Genomic DNA, 20346 nt, shown 5'->3' on the forward strand with positions numbered 1-20346 from the left:
CTTAGCTTGTTATAGCTGCTCCTTTGACTGTAAAGTTCACTTGGAGTAATCTTTTTCCTCACAAGGCAGCTCAGTTGTTGACCTGCTGAGCTGCCTGGAGTGGCTCATTTGATCACTGAGCTGAGTGGCCTTAATCGCATTATGCCTATCCTGGTGTTCTTTACATGATGCCTGGGTTGGGCAGTTCTGTAATAGGGGCCGTTAGATCATGAATGCTTATCTTCTGGGGCACCTTTCAGGACCTCTTCCTGCAAAGTCATTGCAAAACATTTGGATTGTAAGAGCCCTGCTGAATATCTAAAGAACCTGAATGACAAGCTCTTTTCTTGCATATCCCATTGGGAGCTAAGATTGGCGCTATTTTTTCCCTGCAATGGCAATAATAATAATAATAATAATAATAATAATAATAATAGTTTGCTTACTTTATATAGCTGCCCCATAGCAGAAATACAGGTATTCTAGGAAGCCAGTGTGGTGTAGTGGTTGGACTAGAACCTGGGAGGTCAGGGTTCAAATCCCCACTCAATCATAAAGCTCACAGGGTGACCTTGGGTCAGTCACAGCCTTTTAACCTACCTCACAGGGTTATTCTAGGGATTAACTGAGGGGGGCGAGCCATGTGCTCCTTGGAGAAAATGGTGGGGTATAAATGCAATAAATAAGCTCTTCTGCTTTTCTTCTTAAGAAACCTGGAGGGGCCAGCCAGATGGAGATGTCATTCACCAACCTGGCATCCAGAGATCTCCATGTGGTCACAATTGGACCGGCACCAGTAGCAAAACGTGCCTGGCACCTCGCTAATTTCTAACACTGCTTATCCACTCTGCTTGTCTTGGGTATTGTGTCTCAATAAAGCACTTAATTTATCTGTTACAACATAGTCAGTGGTCCTTATTTCTGGTTTAGCCTTGGGGTGCAGTTTTGAACCCTGATTTTCATAAACTCCTGTAGCCTGGGTTGAATAATAGGGCAGGAAGGCTTTGGTCACATTTAAGCACGTAAGTATTGCCTATTGGCAGATGTTTCAAAACCTTAAGTTCATGGCCTGTAACTTCTCTGTACAGTATAGAATGATTGGAATACGCTGCAGTGTTGCAAAAATGTACCGTATTTGGTTAAAACTCTCGATATTTACATAAAGGAGGATAAGGGAGGTTCTTGCTGATCTCTACTGTTGGATATCTCTTGTTTTCAGTGAAATATTTCCCCTTGTACTGTACTGTACTGTACTGTACTGTATCCTCTTCTTGACTGCAGTGTCCACCCCATCTCCAAAGTAGTATACAGTGCTATATTGATTTATCCAGAGAGCTTACGGAAACACACATGGTCATTTGCCCCCCTCAGTAGATCAGACTTGAAAGCACGACTTGCTCAAGGTCATCTGAGGAGATTCCCAGTGAAGTGAGGATTTGGACTTGGTTTTCAATAATCTTAGTCTAATCGCTACATTGTACAATGCTTCCATTATTAAACCTTGCAATTAAAAAAATCAAATTTTAAAAACATAAAACAAATGGACTCAAGAAAGAGGCCAGGGTAGGGTGGGTGGGAACTGGGAAGAGAAGTGGAAAACTATATGAAATGACATTTTCAATGACTGAACTCCGGGGGTGGGGGTGCGGGCGAGAGTACATACATTACTGCTGTGATGGCTAAGTGAATCTGTCTAAGGCTTAGAATGCCTGATATGATATTCTGTTTCTGCCTTCCTCCTCTCTCCAGGCTATCATGCCTCCTTCCCTGCTCAGGCTCTTTTATAATATGTAGCTATTTGCTCTCAGATGGTCTGTCTTATGCATTTGTATAGAATTATTCCGATAGTTATTAATTCCAGGGTTGAAATATTGGTTTTAAGGCATCACTAGCAGTTATCACAGTACAACAGATTACCTTTGTTTCTGTTGACTTTCCCTAGCATTTTTGTTGTTGTTGCTACATTTCCCTCCTCCCTACAAAGAACTCAGGGTTGTGCATATGTTTCCTTGCAGCAGCCCTGCGAGAGGTTTAAGTCTGCAAGACAATGACTGCCCTAGAATCAGTAAGCTTTATGGATGAGTGGGGATTTGACCACAGTTCTTCCCTGTATACTGCATATAGCTGCTTACCATCCCTTCTCTTCATTTACTTTGCCTCTCTTCATTAGATTATAAGCCTGCAGGCAGGGCTTGAACATCACTTAATACATGTTAAAGGCTATAAATAATAAACAATTTCTGTCTGAAGGAAGGATTCTTGTTCTTGTTATTGTGTGGTTAATAGTAAAGTAGGAAGGGTTGGCTTGAATAACATCTCTCCTTGCTTTCCAGATTACCTCTCCAAACACGCCATGGCACGCCGTATGCGCAACAGCAGAGCCTGGCACTATGTCCTGAGTGGGGTACGCCGTGATGCAGACTCAAGGACAGTAGCATTGCCCTCTGGATCCCTTAGCTGGTCGTCTGATTCTGATGGGCAGGTATGATAGTGCAGAACAGCCTTCTTAAGACCCAGTGCCATTTGGATAGTTGACTGTTTGAGTGGGAAAATTGACCGTTGGCATGTGTTTTGGATTTTTGACCAGGACTGTAATAGCTTTGTTTAGTGAGCTAAACTTTCATGAGCACTGAATCCATGAACCTAGTAGGGAGCTTAAATTTATCTACATTCATGTTTTTTTCTCATCTGGGTGAGAGAAGTAAGTTGGCACTATTCCTGCCCCCACTCCCACTGGAATTGAATTAAACCAGCATGTGTGGTAAACCACAAGAAAGTTTATCAGTTGATGTTTTCAGAGTGTGGGTGCACCCAGAGCTTGGTTGCAGAGTGTATGCTCTGTTTGTTCACAATACTCAGATTCAGCTGAGATCTCCATTTGAGAGGTACTTGAATAGCAAAGCAGGGAAGGAACATGACCTGAGCCCCCAGCTAATTTATTTAATAAATTTATTCATTGTGTTTATATACAGGCGATGACCACTTTGAGCGCATTCAATTGATGCGTGACCTCTGACATATGGGGACGGGCTTCTGTGCACTCTGCTGATGTGCAGGGGGGACAGGAATGCAACCCCTGTGCAAATTGGGGTTTGCCTGTACCACCTTTCTGCTAAAGCTTCCAAGGTGGTTTACAATTTTAAAGTACTAAGATGAAGGAAAAAAACATGTAAAATTGGGAGTGGGGGCAGTCTGACTGGAGTAGGCTCTGATGTCGTCTGTACCTACTTCCCTCACACTCCTCTTCCTCCTCAGAGGAGCAGGCTGATGTTTGAAAATCAGGGTTTGAAATTGAACTGTTGTAGGGTAAGGCTGAACCACTAAGAGGGACTACTGACTGTTTTGTAGCCAAAACAAACTGGGAAGTTAGTTAAAAGCACAAGACTCAGTGCAAAGAGTGTAGGTTAAGGAAGTAACAGTGCAATCCTTATACAGTGGCACTCCATGTTACGCATGCGATCCATTACGGATCGCGCTACGTAACATGGGCGTGCGTAACGCAAACGCCCCCCCCCCTGAAAACCCGGAAGTAGTGCGATTTGAGTGCTTCTGCGCATGCGTGAAGTGTGCAGAAGCATTCTGTGCATCCAGGGGTTGCGCGCGCTCCAGAAATGCTTCCGGGTTGCGCGCAACCCAGGGATCCATTGTACATGTCTATACTGAAGTCCCATTAAGTTTAGTGCAACTTAGTCCTATAAAAGTGTGTATGGGGATGCAGCCTAAAGCAATAAAAGACCATCCCTACTTCATTTTATGCTATGGCATCCCCCTACACTCTCCAGCCAGTCTTCTTAAGAGCTAAACTTTCCTCACTAAAGCAGTGTATGGCTTCCAATAGTCACTAGTATCACTGGGTCTCTTATCTTTTGTCAATTCCCCAGAGGAAGAAACTATAAGAGGTAAAAGAAGGTGGAGTGAGAGAGACAACAGAAACGCCTGCAGTTCTTCCTACTCTGTGGGTTTTTATATAGATAAGCAGGTGTCATATCAGCCTCTCTTGCCATATTATTGTGGCTGCTGCTTCTGCTTTGCTGCCAAATGATGGCTCTCTCAACCTCTTATCAGTTGGGAGTGTGCTGCTTCAACAGAGGCTACCCAGAGCCAAGCTCTTCCACTTCAGTCACCCCATAGTAATTCTTTTCAGTAATCTGGCAAGGATTCATTTATACCAGTGAAAGTGGACAGCATTGACTTCAGAGAGTATATGTAAAAATAAAAAGAACTTAGCTTAAAAATAACATTTCTGTTGAGAAGAGAAATCCATGGGAATGGAAAATGACGGGTTGGTTCTGAGCATTTTTTTAAAAATGAGCATTCTAATAGTTTGTTTTTCTTTCTTCTGGACAGCACAACGACTCTGATTCAGAGCCAGAATTTCCTTCTTTTTTGCCTTCCACACCCACAGCAATCCCTGTAACTGGAGAGTCGTACTGTAACTGTGAAAACCAGAATGAAGCTCCATTCTGCTCTAATGTGCACACTATTCACCGGATCAAAGACTGTCAGTGTGGAGAGGAGGATGAATGTAAGGAAGCTTTTTAAAAATTTCATATGAATTAGGGATGTGTTTGAATGTGACATAGATGTGCAGGGGGAGAATAGTGATTGGATCTATGACTCTCGTTGGCCATGCTGGTTGGGCCTGATGGGAGTTTGACTCCAGCAACATCTGGAAGGTCATAAGTTCCTCAGCACTGCTCCATTTCTGATATTTCTCCAAAGGGCCTTTGGAGAACTTAAAATATCAGTTAAGAAGAGTAGGCAGAAATCTCTTCACATGCCCAGAACCCCTCTCTCTGACATGCTAGTTTTCTATGTGGAGAGATTTCTTGAAATTGATTACTTTGTTCCATATTACACCGCTTTCAAAAGCAACAAATCATGGAGGAAGATCTTAAATACAGGGGCATTAGGTCCTGATGGGTGTTTACATGCAGCCTAAAGTGGTACAGTCCAGACACAGGTTTATTGTTTCATTTCTCTTCATTTATAATAGCTCTTCATTTGTGTTGGAAGTGCAGCTTGAGTTGGGTGGCTGAGATTGTTTGTGTTTTTGAAAGTATACCATCTTCCCTGCTGTCATTTAGATTTTGACTGGGTATGGGATGACCTGAACAAATCCACTGCAACATTGCTGACCTGTGATGACCGTAAGGTGAACTTCCACATGGACTACAGCTGTGGCACTGCTGCAGTCCGGGGAAACAAGGAGCTAGCGGAAGGGCAACACTTCTGGGAAATCAAGATGACCTCACCCGTCTATGGCACTGACATGGTACATTGAATGATGATGTTGAGGTGCTGCAGGGGGCAGCTAAACAAAACAGGATGATTCATTGATAGCAGTACACACTAAGTGTATTCTTTTAAAATATTTTTTCTCCTGCTTTTGCAGCTGAAAGCAGCAAGCAGCCAACATTAAGTGTAGCTTGAATTAATAAATGGCACATCAGTAAAACACATCAATATGAGAACCAGAAAACAGGCCAGAAGCATGTAAAACATCAGTCAGGCTATGGGGTTGGTGGAGTAAAACGATTTTCAAATGGCATCAAAATACGGCCGGTGTAGGATCCAAGCAGCTGTCCTAGGAGTTCTATAACTTGGGCACAAGCTTTGGCTTGTTATAACTGTGCTTTGCAATTGAGTAGAGATGCCATTTATGAAAACTGACATCTTGTATGGTTAAGTCCAGTGGTGACACCACGATCTGCATAATCTTAGTAACCTTAGGCCACCGCATGCGTGTACAGCTGTGTCTTTAACCCTCAAATATGGTGCTTTCATATCATTGCTTGCTTTACTATGAGGCTGGAGGGTTCCGTGTACTCCCAGAATGCTTGCTTGGGGGCTGCTGGAAAGGAGTCATACCTCAGTGTTTACATGCTAGAGGTCCAAAATTGAATCTTTGCTACCATCTTCAGCTAAAATGATAAGGTGAAGGGGAACCCTTGACCTCAGATCCTAGAAAGCTGCTGTCAGTCAAAGTACATAGTATGTGACTAGATCAGGTATGGGGAACCTTTGGCTCTCTAGATGTTGCTGAACTATAACCCCCATAATCTTTGGCCATGCTTGCTGGGGTTGATGGGAGTTGGAGTCCAACAATATCTAGAAGGCCAAAGGTTCCCTAATTTTGGGATAGATGAACAGGTAGTCTGACCTGATAGAACACACAATATTTTATGTGAGCCAGCCCTAAGATGACTTGCTTAGCCATATCCATTGGAATAAACCGTTCCATCTTAAGACCATAGATTTCCTTAGTAATCAATCAATCAATAACAATTTATTCGACCGTCAGTCAGAACACAATCATCCATACAAATTTTAAAAACCTGAGTAATTCCTTAGTAATGTGTTGGCCTTTGCTGCAGGGATTTGTGCAACATTAGAGACTGAAATGTTTCAGGGTGGTACTGTATTTTCCATTAGAGTTGTAGGTTTGTCAAATTGCTTAAATTCAATTATCTGTTGCTATCCTTAGTGATCTTACTTTTGCTGATGTCATAGTTCTACACAACCATTAAAGTGCTATGCAATAAATTGGATGATACTGTGCTGTGACACACATTATGTGAAATAAAAACATGCAGGTCAACACAGCTTGTCAGATTGATGTACTGCTGATGTCGGTCTGCAAGAGTTGAGTATAGCAGAGCTCAAGCATGGGCCAGAAACCAGAATGCAGGAGAGGGTAATTATGTAATATGTACTGCATTTGTGAACTGTCCAGATGCATTAACGAGGTTGAATTTTGTTAAATGATATTAAAAATGCATAGTGCTAGACAACTTTATCTAAAATAGTGGGAATGCATGTTGGTTTAGAAAGTAGGGAGTACGAATGATTTTCCCCACCCAAAGTGATTGTTGAATCTGAAATGTTCTCTTTAGTAGTGGAGCAGAATCAGTGGCTCTGAAGGCTAAATAAAAGGCTTACATTAGCAAATGCTCAGGTGATTGCTTAGGTGGCTCCATAATTTATGTAGTTTGTGTTCTTTTGTTTGTGTGCCTGCCCTCTTCTCCCCATTCCTAATTTTCTGTCCACATCTAGATGGTGGGAATTGGGACATCAGATGTGAATCTGGACAAGTACCGCCACACGTTTTGTAGCTTGCTGGGCAAAGATGCAGATAGCTGGGGCCTCTCATATACAGGTAATGGCAGCATAGAAAATAATTCATGGGATGAAGGAGAAATGTGAAGGTATGCCAGTAATTGGAGGTGGCTCAGTGGCTCACAGAGTGACCGAGCCATCAGAGATCATTGCTTAAAGTTGTGCTCCTTTAGATGTGATTGGACTCCAAACTCCCATCATCGCCAGCCCCAGACAGCATGGCCAATGTTCACAGGTGATGCGAGTTCTAGTCTTAACAACATCTGGAGGGCTACAGGTTAGTTAGCCCTGACTGAAATGTTGAGAACATGACTATAAATTCTCCCTTACAAAGGAAGTGAGAGACCATGATTGACTAAAGGAGTTGGACAAGTCATGCTGAGAAAGGGGTTATATAGTTCATATATTTGTAACTGTAAACAAAAAGTGAAATGACTGGCTTCTGAAGGGGGGAGGGATTTCTGTATTTGAAGCCTAATGCCAGCAGGCAGTTGTGCAGCTGGCATGGCAGCATATGGGGATGGACTAGTGCATGTGGCAGGTGCATTTTAATGGGCTGCATGTGCATGGGAAGCCTTCACAGGTAAGGGCTTTTTCTCGTGGCTCACACCCTGTATATATTATCCTTGGAGTACAGGCTAGAGAGCCAAAATACAGGCTAGCTTCCGGAAGTTCAAAGTTTATATTAACATCTTATTCTGTGCACCCCTATTTTATAGGTTATCTGAGAACTTGCACATGCACGTATAATTAAAATGGCATCTTCAAACTTGCAAGTGTTGGTTTACTACTTAAGTGTTTTGGACTGCTGCATGTGTAAAATTACTCGCTACTATAAACAAAATGGCTTGGGCCAAAATTTGGCTAGTGAAAAAGCCAGGCATTCAGCTGGTGGTTAAAAAGTTAGTATTAATATTTTAAAAGTACATCAGAGCAGGTCCCTGTACTGAGAAGATTGTAATCTCAAACATGGCACTGAGGTGTCAACAAAGGCAGGAAACGGGTGAGGGTGTGTACTTTCCTTTGGTTACAGTAGTGGACAATGCCAAAGGCTTCATGGAATTAGTGGTGACATCACACAGGTGTTCTGGGAGGCAGTTCTAGGCATGAGGGCCATGGAGGGAGAGAGGGAAGATTTGATTTGTTTGAAGAAGCACAGCCCATTTTGTTCTTGCACCCAGCTGTTTTGGCAACAAGTTTTTGTGAGGACTTGAATTAATGGATCAAGACAGACAGATTCACTGACTTTCTGACAAGCAGTTGGAGGCTTGCCCATGCATAACTGATAAAGAACTAGGAAATGACTGTCTTAAGAAAAAGTAGGAATACACAGGATGAGCCTACAGTGTATATTGTGTAATTGTGGCTGCCAATTGCCCTATAGGACTCCTCCACCACAAGGGAGACAGAACCAACTTCTCGACAAGGTTTGGCCAAGGCTCCATTATTGGAGTGCACCTGGACACCTGGCATGGGACTCTGACCTTTTTCAAAAACAGGAAATGCATAGGTAAGAGCAAGAGATCCAGAACAGGTTTAAGATGAAAGGTGTAGTCCAGTTTTGAGATGAGGGGGAATGTTAGAAGAAGGTGCAACTAAGCAGGAGGGAGCTATTGCTAGATATGGGGTAGAATCACTGAAGTGTGAGATCTAAAGTTTAAACTTTAAGGGACGGCCTCAAAATATCAGCATGCTGTGTCCCTGCTACACTCAAATTACAATTTTCTCATGTGTAAAGATGTCAGAGGGCCTAGTTGTTAGTGCTGCCTGAGCCTCCCAAGCTTTTGACTATTGAAAGGCTGTTTGGAACTAGTAAAATGTAGCATAAACCAGAAGTATATGCACGTAAGCCAGCTTTGGCCTTCATATCAGCATAACTATGACAAGTGTATGGAATCATGTAGTAGCATGACTGGTGCCTGGACAGTTTTCTGGATCGTGCACAGAGACAAAGAGCATAGAATCACACATTGCTGCTGTTTTCATTGATACTAAAGTCCAAAATTGAAGTTTTCTCTGTAAGACTATTAAGGGATAGAGTGCCCTGCTCCCAAAATCCTTACAGTGCCCTAGCCAATGGCTGGGAGATTATAGCTTGTTGTGTGCCTATTTTTTTTTTCTATCTCTGTGACCATGTGTTGATCTCTGGCCTCCTTTTTGGTACTTCCATCCAGGAGTAGCTGCCACCAAACTTCAGAACAAGAGATTCTACCCCATGGTATGCTCAACGGCCGCTAAGAGCAGCATGAAAGTAATCCGCTCTTGCGGCAGCCACACCTCCCTGCAGTACCTTTGCTGTTTCCGTCTCCGCCAGCTGCTTCCTGACTATGTGGATACACTCGATGTGCTGCCCCTGCCCCCTGGACTGAAGCAAATTCTGCACAACAAACTGGGCTGGGTGCTGAGCATGAACTGTGGCTCGATTCAGCCACCCTCTCCCACCTCAGGAAGTGATTCAGATAGCTCTTGCAGTTCAGATGCTGAGGAATGCCAGCGAAAGAGATGCAGGAGGACATAAAACTTTCTTTGAAGGCCATGCCTTGAGGGATGAGGGTTTTCCCTCAGTGTCTTTATAACGGTGGTTCAAGCTGGCTCCTCAATGAGGGCAAAGATTCCCCCACTGTTTCTAGTGAAATCTTGGAACTCAACAAGTGTTTCCTGCTTTGGAAGAGACCTACATTCAGGAGGCAAGCCATTACTGTAGTTTGATTACCCCCGTTTGCCTCCTGTACGTAAACTACAGTTGCCAAGTTTTCTGGAAGAGTCTCTGAACCTTGAGACATTCAGCAGCCAAACAGGACAAGGAACACTTTCCTCCCAACAACCAAATGAATGAGACTCAATTTATAATGAAAACAGAGAAGCCAATGTACTGTGTTGGTTGGCCACTTGCAAGTAATGCCTCTGGGACACAGAAACAGCAATCTTTATCAATATAAAAAGGGCTCTTAATCTCTTGTGTGTTTTTCAGTGCTTTGGCACAGACAGCTCTGGCACAAAATTAACTTGCTAGACTGTCTCTGTAAGTGAACTCATGTGAGCCTTGCAGCTTTAATTGCTTTGCATGTCTACCCGCTGCTTCTCCTGTATTGAACTATATGAAAACTTAATTAAAATACAAGCTGCATTGACTTACGAGGGTTGAACACGGGCGTAAGTGACTAATGGTTTTGTTTCTAGTACTGCTGTGGGACTTTGCTTCTCAAGCTTCCTTGGTGACATGGCTCAGCCAATACCAGACCATTGTTTGGCATTAAGTGCATGACCTGCACACTCAGATCTTCATCTGTGTTTTCACATCGTGGTTTTATTTTGGGATGCTTGTGTCCCACCCTTTAAATAAATACACAGGGTGGCTTATGATTGTACCAAATCAAACATGAGATTAAAAAGCATGTTGAAAACACTGAAAGCAGGATAAGAACCTCACAGAGATAAAAGATGGTTTAGCTCAGGGGTGATTTGGTAATGCCAGAATTGCATAAGCTACTTTGTTTTCTAGAACTGGAATCTTTTTTGTTAACTAAAATCTTGTTGCCTGCCTTCTAGACCATTTGCAAAATAACTAGAGTGGGGTGTGTGGACATAGTTAGAATTAAACAAAAGTGTGCCTTTGAGCACCATATTAACTGAGTTTACATTCCTGTCACATAAAGATCTCCTATTGGGCTTCTTCCAAGCTTTATTTGTTGCTGCATCCTAATTTACATGCTCTTTTGCTGCTATTGTTGGGAGTTGAAAATTTGCTGCCTTACTGCATATCAGTCACAAAGCTATCTCTTGCCCTTCACCAAATGGTCTCAGGGCAGGTTACATAAATTACTGCAATTTAAAATAAAGAATTAAAACTGCAAAACTAAACAATCACACGAGCAACAAAATAACAGGAGGGTAAACACCCACTCACCCAAGTGTTGTGAGTAGAGGAATGTCTTGACAACATATACAATGATGGTGTCATGAGTCCTTGAGCATATTGCACAACTTGCATGCCCCTCTAACATCACAAGATGGTAGGACTTCTGACACAGCCATTCCTGTGTATCTTTAACATTTGGGCCAGTTGAGATATCAACTGTTTTAGATTTAAAAAGGTAGGAGAACTAAAAGGGTGCTGAAATGAGACTCTTTGGTCCCAATTTGTGGCATGCTCTCACAATCACTAAGGTGGCCTTTTCAGTGATAACTTGGTATAACTGATAGTAGAGAAACTCCGATAAGGGTCTTTTGCAGGCCTATGTAGAGGCAGGTGATCCTTTGGGTAACTTTGTCCAAGTGGGGCTAACACTACTGCAAGACAATCTTCATTGAGATTCTCATTCAAGGGCAGGTGGAATAATTCAAGAGGCTTGATGGTATTTGTGCACAAGACATTTACTGCTTTCTAGAGGTCCATTCTGCAATAACCAGCAATACAGAAACAAAGGTTCAGTGATTAGAAAACATGAGATTCCTTTGACTATCTCACCTAGGCACTTAGGTCTAAAACAAGCTCTGGATTGGTAGATATCATGAAGAGGTAGACCCGGCGGGACAAGTCTGGGCCAATCCGCCGCTCCCTCTCATTTTCTTCACTTCTGACCAGAATGTCACTTAGGAGGAGCTGTTTTTCTTTGTCTGTGCCACACTCTCTGTAGGCCTTAAAAAAGGGAAAAATAAATTGGCTACAGACAACCCTGATTATTTCCTCCAATGTAGAGCCATTCTGAATTTATAGTATGCCCTATTGGATTAAATAGGTATTCAGTAATTGGAAAGCCATTGATTCAACATGCACAGAGAAGGTTATGTTATCTGGAAGAGCTAGTAATAATAATTTTATTATTTATACCCTGCCCATCTGGCTGGGTTTCCCCAGTCACTCTGGGCAGCTTACAGCATTTATAAAACATAGTAAAACATCAAACATTAAAAACTTCCCGATACAGGTCTGCCTTTAGATGTCTTCTAAAATTTATGTCTCTCCTTGACATCTGAAGGGAGGGCGTTCCACAGGGAGGGTGCCGCTACCGAGAAGACCTGTTTGATTTCCTGTAACTTTGTTTTTCGCAGTGAGGGAACCACCAGAAGACCCTTGGAGGACCTCAGTGTCTGGGCTGAACAATGGGGGGTGGAGACACTCCTTCAGGTATACTGGGCTGAGGCGGTTTAGGCTCAGTCGGTACAGCACGAGACTCTTAATCTCAGGGTTGTGGGTTCAAGCACCACGTTGCTTGAGTGTCCACTGAAGCTTTGCAACGTAGGAAAATGGGAGTAAACCAGAAAATGGCTGTCTCCAGGGGACCCTAAGGGAGTTCCCCCAAACATACATACATACATACATACATTAATAATATCTCAGTGACGACTGAGCACACCCAAAGGGCACCAAATGCCAACTGACTATTGGGAATAAAAAAGCCTAGCCACATTTTGCTGTGGGTCCTGTTGAGGCCCATTCAATTTGCTTCTCTGGAGCAGCAGGGGAGAAAGCCTTGGCCCTCTTCTCTGCAACCTCTAAATATTTTGAGGAGGGCTTCATTTGCCTACCTGCTTCGTGGCAGGTTTGCCTTCCTCCTCTCTGGAGGCCTGCTGATTAGCCAACGACAAAGCAATCAAAGATGTGAACTGACCTCTAGCAGCAGCTGTGGTGAAGGGTATGTTTTGGTGATGGCTGCTGCCATGGCAGGGCTGGTTCGGTTAAGCTGCTGGATTTGCCTCAGCCAGGCCTGTCGGAGTCCTGTCCCATCTTTCTGCACACGCACTCCACTGGCCCACCCACCATCAGCGCAGAAGGAGAAAGGCTTGTTTCCCTGCTGTTTCCTGTGGGAAGAGGCACAGAGACAGGCTGCTTGAGATGATATGTCTTTAAAAACCGAATAAAGCCCTCAGAATGTTCTAAGTGTTGCTCACTTACAAACCTCTAATTAGATAAACATGCAAGCATCTTCATATGCATAAACAATATTTCTGGAGAAAATCAAATCTCAGGAGTGGCATCCCTCTCTGTGCACATGAGAGAAACAACATGTCTCTTCTAAAACACAGTCCTATTGTTTTTGAATTAAAAATCAACTCCCCCAATTAATCAGGGAGCAGTAGCAAAGAAAGTGTTCCTTTTTTCTACTGGTTGCCTCAGAAGAAGAGTCGAGATGGCAAGGTATGGATTTTCTTCTTGCAAATGGCATCGTATTAATAACATGCATCAGGTACGTATGTGTGTGTCTCTTATCAGTTTTTCTCTCTTCAATAAAGAATTGGGAGGCTTCCTTTTCGTTCACGCTACTTGTGCACACATTAGAGTCATTCCGGCCTTATAAAACACCCTTCAGACACCTGCAGCTAAGGGGGGAAGGGGGAAGAGCTTTGAAGAGAAATGAAGCTGCAAAGATCTGTAGCAAAAGGCACTCACTTATATGGGCGCTGCGCAATAGCTTTGGTCATTGCAGAAATGTGCTGGGCAAACTCCTGCCATGTCTCCAGGAATGAGACACCGGTGTTACTCCAGAGCTGTAGCACCACCAGAGCCTGCAGGAGCAACAGGCAGACAGAACAGCGATCATCTATGAACACAGACCTACATCCAACACAGTTACGCTTAAGGCCATTGAAGTCCATGGACTTAAAGCATGTCCTAACTCTTGTGTCGGACTTGGGGGATAGCAAGGTTATCAGGCCAGCCTGATGTCAGTACTCAGCACTTTTAGGCAGCAAGCAAGGCCCCGGCACTCTTAAGAGGACTTACAGAATGCTGATACCCACCTGTCTTTGGTTCTCCCTGCCTTCCAATAGGATTCAGCTCTAGTGGCCAAATTTCAGCTAGCAATGACCATTTTGTTTTGCCCTCATTGCATCAGTCCAGTGCGTTGGGGTATGGGGGATAGCAGCCAATATTGGGAGGCACTATGTTTCGATAGTGGCTGCCATTTTGTTTTCCCCACAGTGCTCTGGACTAATGCAACATCAGGAGGATTGTGGGGAAACAAAATAGTGGGCCAATGAGGCTGCTTTCCAGAAAAAGGAAGGAAGGAAGGAAGGTCTCATCCCTCTGCTACACTACATGGTTAAGTCTCCATCTGCGAACCTTAAGAGGGGGCCTCTTTGGTTGCTGGCAAACCAGGACATAAAGGCAATGGCATCTGAGTAAAGAGCACTCCCCACTGGTGACTCCCAGCAACTACAATTCAGAGACGCATTCCCTCTGACTGGAAGCAGAACTGGCCACTGATAGCCTTGTCCCTCTTGTCCAAAAGCTCCTCCCCTTACAACTGACTCACTCCTGGTAATTGTATTCACCTCCTGTATTTGATGCTCTGTCATGAACAGTTCTGGGCCAGGCTGGAATCCTGGCGCCTCCTCCTGCCCAGGATTCAGTGCTTCCTGCTGGTGTCCACGATGCTGGTTATACCTAAGCAGTTTAGATCAGAACAGCAGATTGCTAGTTTTCAAGCTCTTGTGAGTGACGTGATTTATGTATCACTTATCAAAACGTGTTTGACGTCAGGCTGTACTTTTACGACATAAACTTGGATCTGTTGTTGACATGACCTTCATTTGTCAAAAACCAGGTACCCCATAGGAACCCCGCACCAAGAAATTTGGAGACATGATGGGTCTGCAGAATTTTTTTTGCATAGTAACAATAATTTATTATTTATACCCTGCCCATCTGCCTAGGTTTCCCCAGCCTTTGCAGCTCAAAAGGACAGCTGTCACACACTGCATTGCCCCAGTGAAGAAAATGACGGTATAGAGGCCTGCACCGATTATGTGATTTTACGGAGTGCATGTATCTGAAATGGCTTACCTTTGCACTTTCACACAGCGCATAGCTAAACCATAGAACTCACTCCCATAAGAGGTAGTAATAGCCACAAAATTGGATGGTTTTAAAAGAGGATTAGACAATTTCATGGGAGATATGGCTATCAACAGCTGCTAACCCTGATGTTCTACCTCTGCTGTTGGGAGGCAGTATGCCTCTGAACAGGCCTGTGAAGAGCTTGTCTGAGGCCAACAGTGGGAGTCTTCAAACAAAAAAGCAGCCGGTCCCTGGTGGGGGGCGCTGACTAAGCCCTCCGAGGCCCAGGACAAGTGTACCCAGCTCCTCCCCACTCACTCACCCCACCTCTGCATGGGCCTGCCTCTGAGTACCAGTTTCGGGGAATCACAAGTGAGGAGAATGGCATTTGGGCTTCCCTTAGGCAACTGGCTGGCCATTGTGAGACCACAATGCTGGATTCTGGGGTCCAGAGAAGGGCTCTTCTGATGTTCTTATGAGTCATCTCTATTCTCCCTGTGAAGTGCACCCAATAAAGCAGATCAAAATTGCTTTATAACATCTAAGCTCTCTTTATCTTTCTTTCTGTACATTGGCTTTATCACCAGGAGGGAATCCAGTATTGTCATGAAGCAACTTAGAGGTGGTGGGGATTACACATGAGGCCTTCTGCATCCAAGTGTGTGCTCTACCACTGAGCTACTTGCCACGTGGAAGACAGGTCACTTCTCACCCCTAACTTAGCTGCCCTCTCAATAAATGTACCATTGGTAGGCATCTAGTCCAATGACTGCCACACTGCAGGAGACTGCACAGTAATCTTTCGGGCTGCTAAAGGGCAACATTTGGGTGAGATCAGGCACATTCTGCTGCTTGCCAGGGCTCATGCTCTGAAATAAAAGAAGACAGTGTCACAGACACACACACACAAGAAGCCTTTCCATAAGAACCTAAAAACAGTTTTGGGTCCAGCTAGGGAGGAGCTCAGCTAGTCCAGACCCCCAGCATGTGTAGAGTAATTTGCGTTAATTTTCTTAATTTAGATGTGGGTGTGTGGAAACAGTATATGCAGAGTTTGAGTTGCACAGCATTACAGTCCCTGTCACTTCCTGGGCATCTCACTGGGGGATGCTAATGATGTGAGCATGTTGTGACATAGCATGCATGTCAGTAAAGCTATGGCAACACCCAGGCTGGGTGACTGCAATTGACTCTACACGGAGTTGCTTTTGAAAATGGCATGGAAGCTCCAGCTAGTGCAAAAAGGGTTTGAGTGATGAACTCATGTATTACCACTATGGTGCATTTATGTTCTCGTGCCCTACCATAATCCCACACTTAGAGAAACAAAGAAAACTGCCTTATACAGAGTCAGGCCCTTTCGGAGAGAGAGAGAGAGAGAGAGAGAGAGAGAGAGAGAGAGAAAGAATGAAAGAAAGAAAGAAAGAAAAAGAAAGAAAGAAAGAAAGAAAGAGAAAGAAAGAAAGATGTGTGTGAAAAAGAGGAGGGCAGGAGAGAAAGGGTGAAGGGGTGTGTGTGGTGTGTGTGTCTGAGAGAGGGAGAGGGAGAGATGTGCTTGGGCAGAGAGAGGGATGTGAGTGAGAGGAGGCATGTGTGGTGTGTGAGATGCACATGTGTCTAGTCTGTATGCATGTGGTGAGTTCATCCCAGATAGACCATAGCCACTTTGTATATTTCCCTGATAAAGGGGAATGCTGTTGTTAAGACAGTGGCAGCATCATTGTGCGGGGGCCAAAATCAGTCCACAATCAGGATGAGGAGGATTTATCTGTCTTCCCATGGGAGGCATAGAGTTGGAGTGCACTCTCTCTAAATTTTGAGTTATGCCACACCCCTATGCTAGCCATAGTTCTGTACACGGGCAGGTGGTTTTTCAGGTAACGTGCTTCCGAATTCTTTATATGTTAACAAGACTTTGAACATGGTCCAGTAGCTGATTGGCAGCCAGTTGTGATCTCTACTCGTCTAACAACTTTGTTCTATGCAAGAATCCCTGTTCTTCCCTGCTCACCTTTGGCCTTAATGCTTCCGGCACTCATCTCCTCTTGAATACTGCTTGCTGCAACCTAACTCTCTTAGTGCTGCCTCTCACTTACTTAGCTCTTCAACACCTGTGTAATAAGACAAAACTTCTAAAGCATACTCACATTTTTAGTAGGAGGTTCCCCACTTGCGCTTTAATGGATTATGGATTTTTATCACATCCTCAGTACAGTGATGTGTACAGGCAAACACACTCCAGTAAGAAGCTATGCCTAAGCCTTCAATCCTAAACAGATTTACTAAGGAGTAAGTCCCACTTATAACAGTAGGGCTGTAACTGTTACACTTGGCTGTAGCAGTCAATTGTTCAAATGAAACATCTGAATTCAGAACCCCACCCCCTATTTCCAGGCCCAGAAGTTGTCCTTAAATAAGCTGAGGACACCTCTACAACATACTTCTGCCACCCCCAGAACTATTCCTCAATGCAATCTGTGGGGTTTGCTTCGAGTGGCCATAGGACAGTGCTATCTGGGTGGCATATTTAAACAGCAGATACAGGAGGTGCTATTACCATACCTGCATTAAAGAGTAGAGGCGTCTGAGAAAATCCCAAGGCTCCAGTAAGAGCAATATCTCCCTTTCCTCTTCAGCCTTTTCCTGGGGACCATCCTACAGAAACAAAGCCAACCATTTTGTCAGTACAGGCAAAAGGAAGGCTCTTTCCCCACAGAGCATAATTAAGTTATGTGGAATTGACTGCCACAAGATGTATGTAAGCAGCTTCTCCAGCTTGAAACAAGGATGGGGAGCCTGAGGTCCTTCAGATGTTGCTGGAATACAACTCTCATCATCCCTGAGCATTGTCATACTGGCTGGGGCTGATGGGAGTTTGAGCCCAACAACAATGGGAGTACTACGAGTTCCCCATCCCTGCTTTAAAAAGAGATTAGCCAAATTCATGGAGGCCTATTAATGACTGCTGCATCTAAATGCAACCTCCAGACTGAAGGCATGTTACTGAAAACCATTTGCTAGGAGAAGATTATTAGCTTCACACATGACTTGCTGACTTACAGAACCGTTCCAGAAGGAAACAAATGGTATTTTTAAAAATCCTTTAAAAGTACTACTACTCCATCTAGCTCCCTGAAAGTCTTAACAAACCTGGTTTGATACAGGCCATGCTTGACTACTAGTCCTATTTTGCAGAAGGATCCATTTTAAAGTTGCTTCTATGTGTGGCATACATATAAATACTGGTACATTATCAACTCAAGTTCTACTTTTAAGTTGCTTGTTTTTCTGCCTGCCTACAAACACTATTAACAGCAGATGAGCAGAATAAGGAAATGAGTTAAGTAGAAGACATTCCACATTTCATCTGTGCCTTGCCTAGCTAACAGTTGAGTTTTGAATACTCACCATGCAAGGCATACTACTGGAGAGATCTCTCTTCCAAGTTATGCTGTGTGGAACTGCCTGAGGTTCAATGCGGTATTTACACTCCAAAGAATCTAAAACTCCCAGCAAAGCATCTGAACCAGGATCCTCTAGAAGACCTGATGGGCAAGGATCATACAAATGGCCTGATTCATATCTCAACTGTATTATACAGTACTATGGGTCAATGTCCCAAGCACTCTCCTCTAGACCTCAACATACCTAGTGCCGAGAGAGTGAAAAATCCCACTTGCTCTGTGAATCACCAGTGACACTGCTGCAATGGATAGAAGCAGCTACAACAGAACCCAGTAACGAGCTGCAGGCAAGAGGCCCCCTATCCCCAGGTCAACATCTACTGGCAGTTTTGCAATAAATCAGGCAGAGGGATCAATTCCCAATTGTTTAAAAACAGCACCAAAATAAAAGCCCTACCTGGGTCCACACATACAGTCATGTACTTCATACACTGATCAGGCCGTAAAGATTTCAAGGCAGCTGCAGCTTCTTTTTGTCTCTCTTTTTCTAGTGCACAATGCTTTTTCTTCCTCATTTTCTCTTCTTTCTGCAGTTTCCTTTCGAGCTTTCTTTCTATCACTTTGGTCTGCACTGCTCTTGGTTCTTTAGGAGGCTGATTTTTCTTCTTTTTCTCTGGACTGGTAGAACAAGATGCTACTTGGGGCACTAATGTAAGCAAAGGCAACTCTTTAGGTTCACCTGGAATTATGCATGTTTCCAACTTTTCTTTGTCCAGGTGGTCCCAAACACCAGCTGCCACATGACTCATAACAGCAACAGAGTCTTGCAATTCGATGTCACTGCCTCCTTCAGAATCAGAGATCTCCCAAGTAAAGGCTCTTTTGACAAGATGGCTGGTTCTGTCAAGAGCGTCAAGCTTTTTACCTTCCTCCATGGTTTAATTTATCCTCATACACTGCCTCTTCAGAAAGTTTGTTCAGGAATGCAGAAGCATTTGCAGAGTCTCAGGTAGATTTGCAACATATCCAAAGATATTTTAAAGAACATCAGACAATAAATTTTCATGAGGATGCCACAGGTTCAAAGCTCACCTTATCATCATTAGAAGCAACCCACAGTTTTAAGAATAATCAGACTGAAACTGCCATTACCAAGTCAACAACTTTTCAAGTAGTTTAATATATGCACATGTATAAACGTAAAAACCTCACAACCACATGAAAAGCACAGATTCCTAGGAGGCTGTACAATTTTCAGTACCACAGTTAACTAGAACCCACAACCTTGTCTAGAAGTGGAAAGACCATACTTAGAAGACGAAAGCAATCCTGGCCCTCCTCCAATTCCAAGGCAGCAGACCAATTCCCCTCTTTCCCCACCCAACTGCTGAGATTGTATGATAGTCAAACCTTTTTTCTCTTTTTTAAGACTCTGCTGCTTCGCATTTCTAAGGACATATTTGTTATGCGATATAACTGAACCACCGTCCCCCACTGCTAATCCCGCGTTCAGTCTGCCTTCCCTCAGTAACCCAACCTCAACAAAGACAAAACCTATTATTTAGTCGGTTGAGCGATAATAGAGAGTAGCTCCAAGGGGTCACCAAACTCAGAATTGGGGAGTTAAACCCCAAGAGCTCCACAACATCCCTCCCGCAAGCCTACCAACCACAATAGCACCAAGGAGGGCACATCCCTGCACCTCTTTCATTAGCAAAAGAAGCTACGGCTGCGAAGCTTCTCTGCGGTGCAGCCTTTTAAACAGTCCCTGCGGAAAGAGGTTGTTGCGCGGGGGGAGTTCCGCCCGGTGCTTTTCTTTCACCGCTAAAAAATAAATAAATGCCACCAAGCCGGGAAAGAGCAAGTTCCAGAGGACTGGGTTGCGGCGGAAGATGTAAGGAAGTACTGTGAAAGAATTGGCCTCCGCACGGACTTAAAATAAGAGTCCACCGAGAATAGAGTGGAAGTGTTGCCTACCGGATGATTTATTGGGAAGGACTGCCCTTGCTTAGAGGGCCTGTAAAGTTCAATGAAGAAGAAAGCGGAAGTGTTTCCTACCGGACG

At 43.9% G+C, this 20346-nt stretch overlaps 2 protein-coding genes across 7 annotated transcripts in view; one reads left to right on the forward strand and one right to left on the reverse strand.

Moving 5' to 3' along the window:
- Window positions 1–10244, forward strand: part of SPSB3 (splA/ryanodine receptor domain and SOCS box containing 3) — a 19042-nt gene extending 8798 nt beyond the window's left edge. For 3 of the 5 annotated variants that reach the window (XM_033166405.1, XM_033166408.1, XM_033166407.1), the window contains exons 2-7: window positions 2313–2461; window positions 4327–4504; window positions 5067–5254; window positions 7036–7138; window positions 8483–8608; window positions 9273–10244. In XM_033166405.1, coding sequence (XP_033022296.1) covers window positions 2313–2461; window positions 4327–4504; window positions 5067–5254; window positions 7036–7138; window positions 8483–8608; window positions 9273–9616 — 1088 coding nt within the window. In that variant the 3' untranslated portion in view covers window positions 9617–10244. Of the gene's footprint in view, window positions 1–2312; window positions 2462–4326; window positions 4505–5066; window positions 5255–7035; window positions 7139–8482; window positions 8609–9272 lie in introns of those variants that run through there. The other 2 variants (XM_033166409.1, XM_033166406.1) reach the window with 2 other exon arrangements.
- A 1209-nt stretch (window positions 10245–11453) lies between these two features.
- EME2 (essential meiotic structure-specific endonuclease subunit 2) lies at window positions 11454–20012 on the reverse strand. 2 transcript variants are annotated; one of them, XM_033167287.1, is made up of 8 exons: window positions 18740–20012; window positions 18287–18423; window positions 17441–17533; window positions 15623–15747; window positions 14374–14485; window positions 13490–13605; window positions 12711–12900; window positions 11454–11737 (listed from the first exon to the last, which is right to left on the reverse strand). In XM_033167287.1, exons 1-8 carry the CDS (start codon window positions 19215–19217, stop codon window positions 11567–11569), a joined length of 1422 nt encoding a protein of 473 aa, XP_033023178.1. In that variant the 5' UTR covers window positions 19218–20012; the 3' UTR covers window positions 11454–11566. The 2 variants fall into 2 exon arrangements, with proteins under 2 accessions (XP_033023178.1, XP_033023179.1); XM_033167288.1 differs by lacking the exon at window positions 17441–17533 and having other exon boundaries at window positions 18740–20011.
- Between the last annotated feature and the right edge of the window lie 334 nt (window positions 20013–20346).

This window comes from Lacerta agilis, chromosome 13 (genome assembly GCF_009819535.1).
Source record: "Lacerta agilis isolate rLacAgi1 chromosome 13, rLacAgi1.pri, whole genome shotgun sequence".
In the NCBI taxonomy this organism is placed as follows: domain Eukaryota; kingdom Metazoa; phylum Chordata; class Lepidosauria; order Squamata; family Lacertidae; genus Lacerta; species Lacerta agilis.

Coding starts and splice junctions, on each gene's coding strand:
- EME2 (XM_033167287.1), bottom strand. CDS start 19,217: ATGGAGGAAGGTAAAAAGCTTGACGCTCTTGACAGAACCAGCCATCTT. Junction 18,424..18,739: donor GACTGTATGTGTGGACCCAG/GTAGGGCTTTTA, acceptor CTTGCCCATCAG/GTCTTCTAGAGGATCCTGGT. Junction 13,606..14,373: donor CAGAGCATCAAATACAGGAG/GTGAATACAATT, acceptor TTGCTCCTGCAG/GCTCTGGTGGTGCTACAGCT.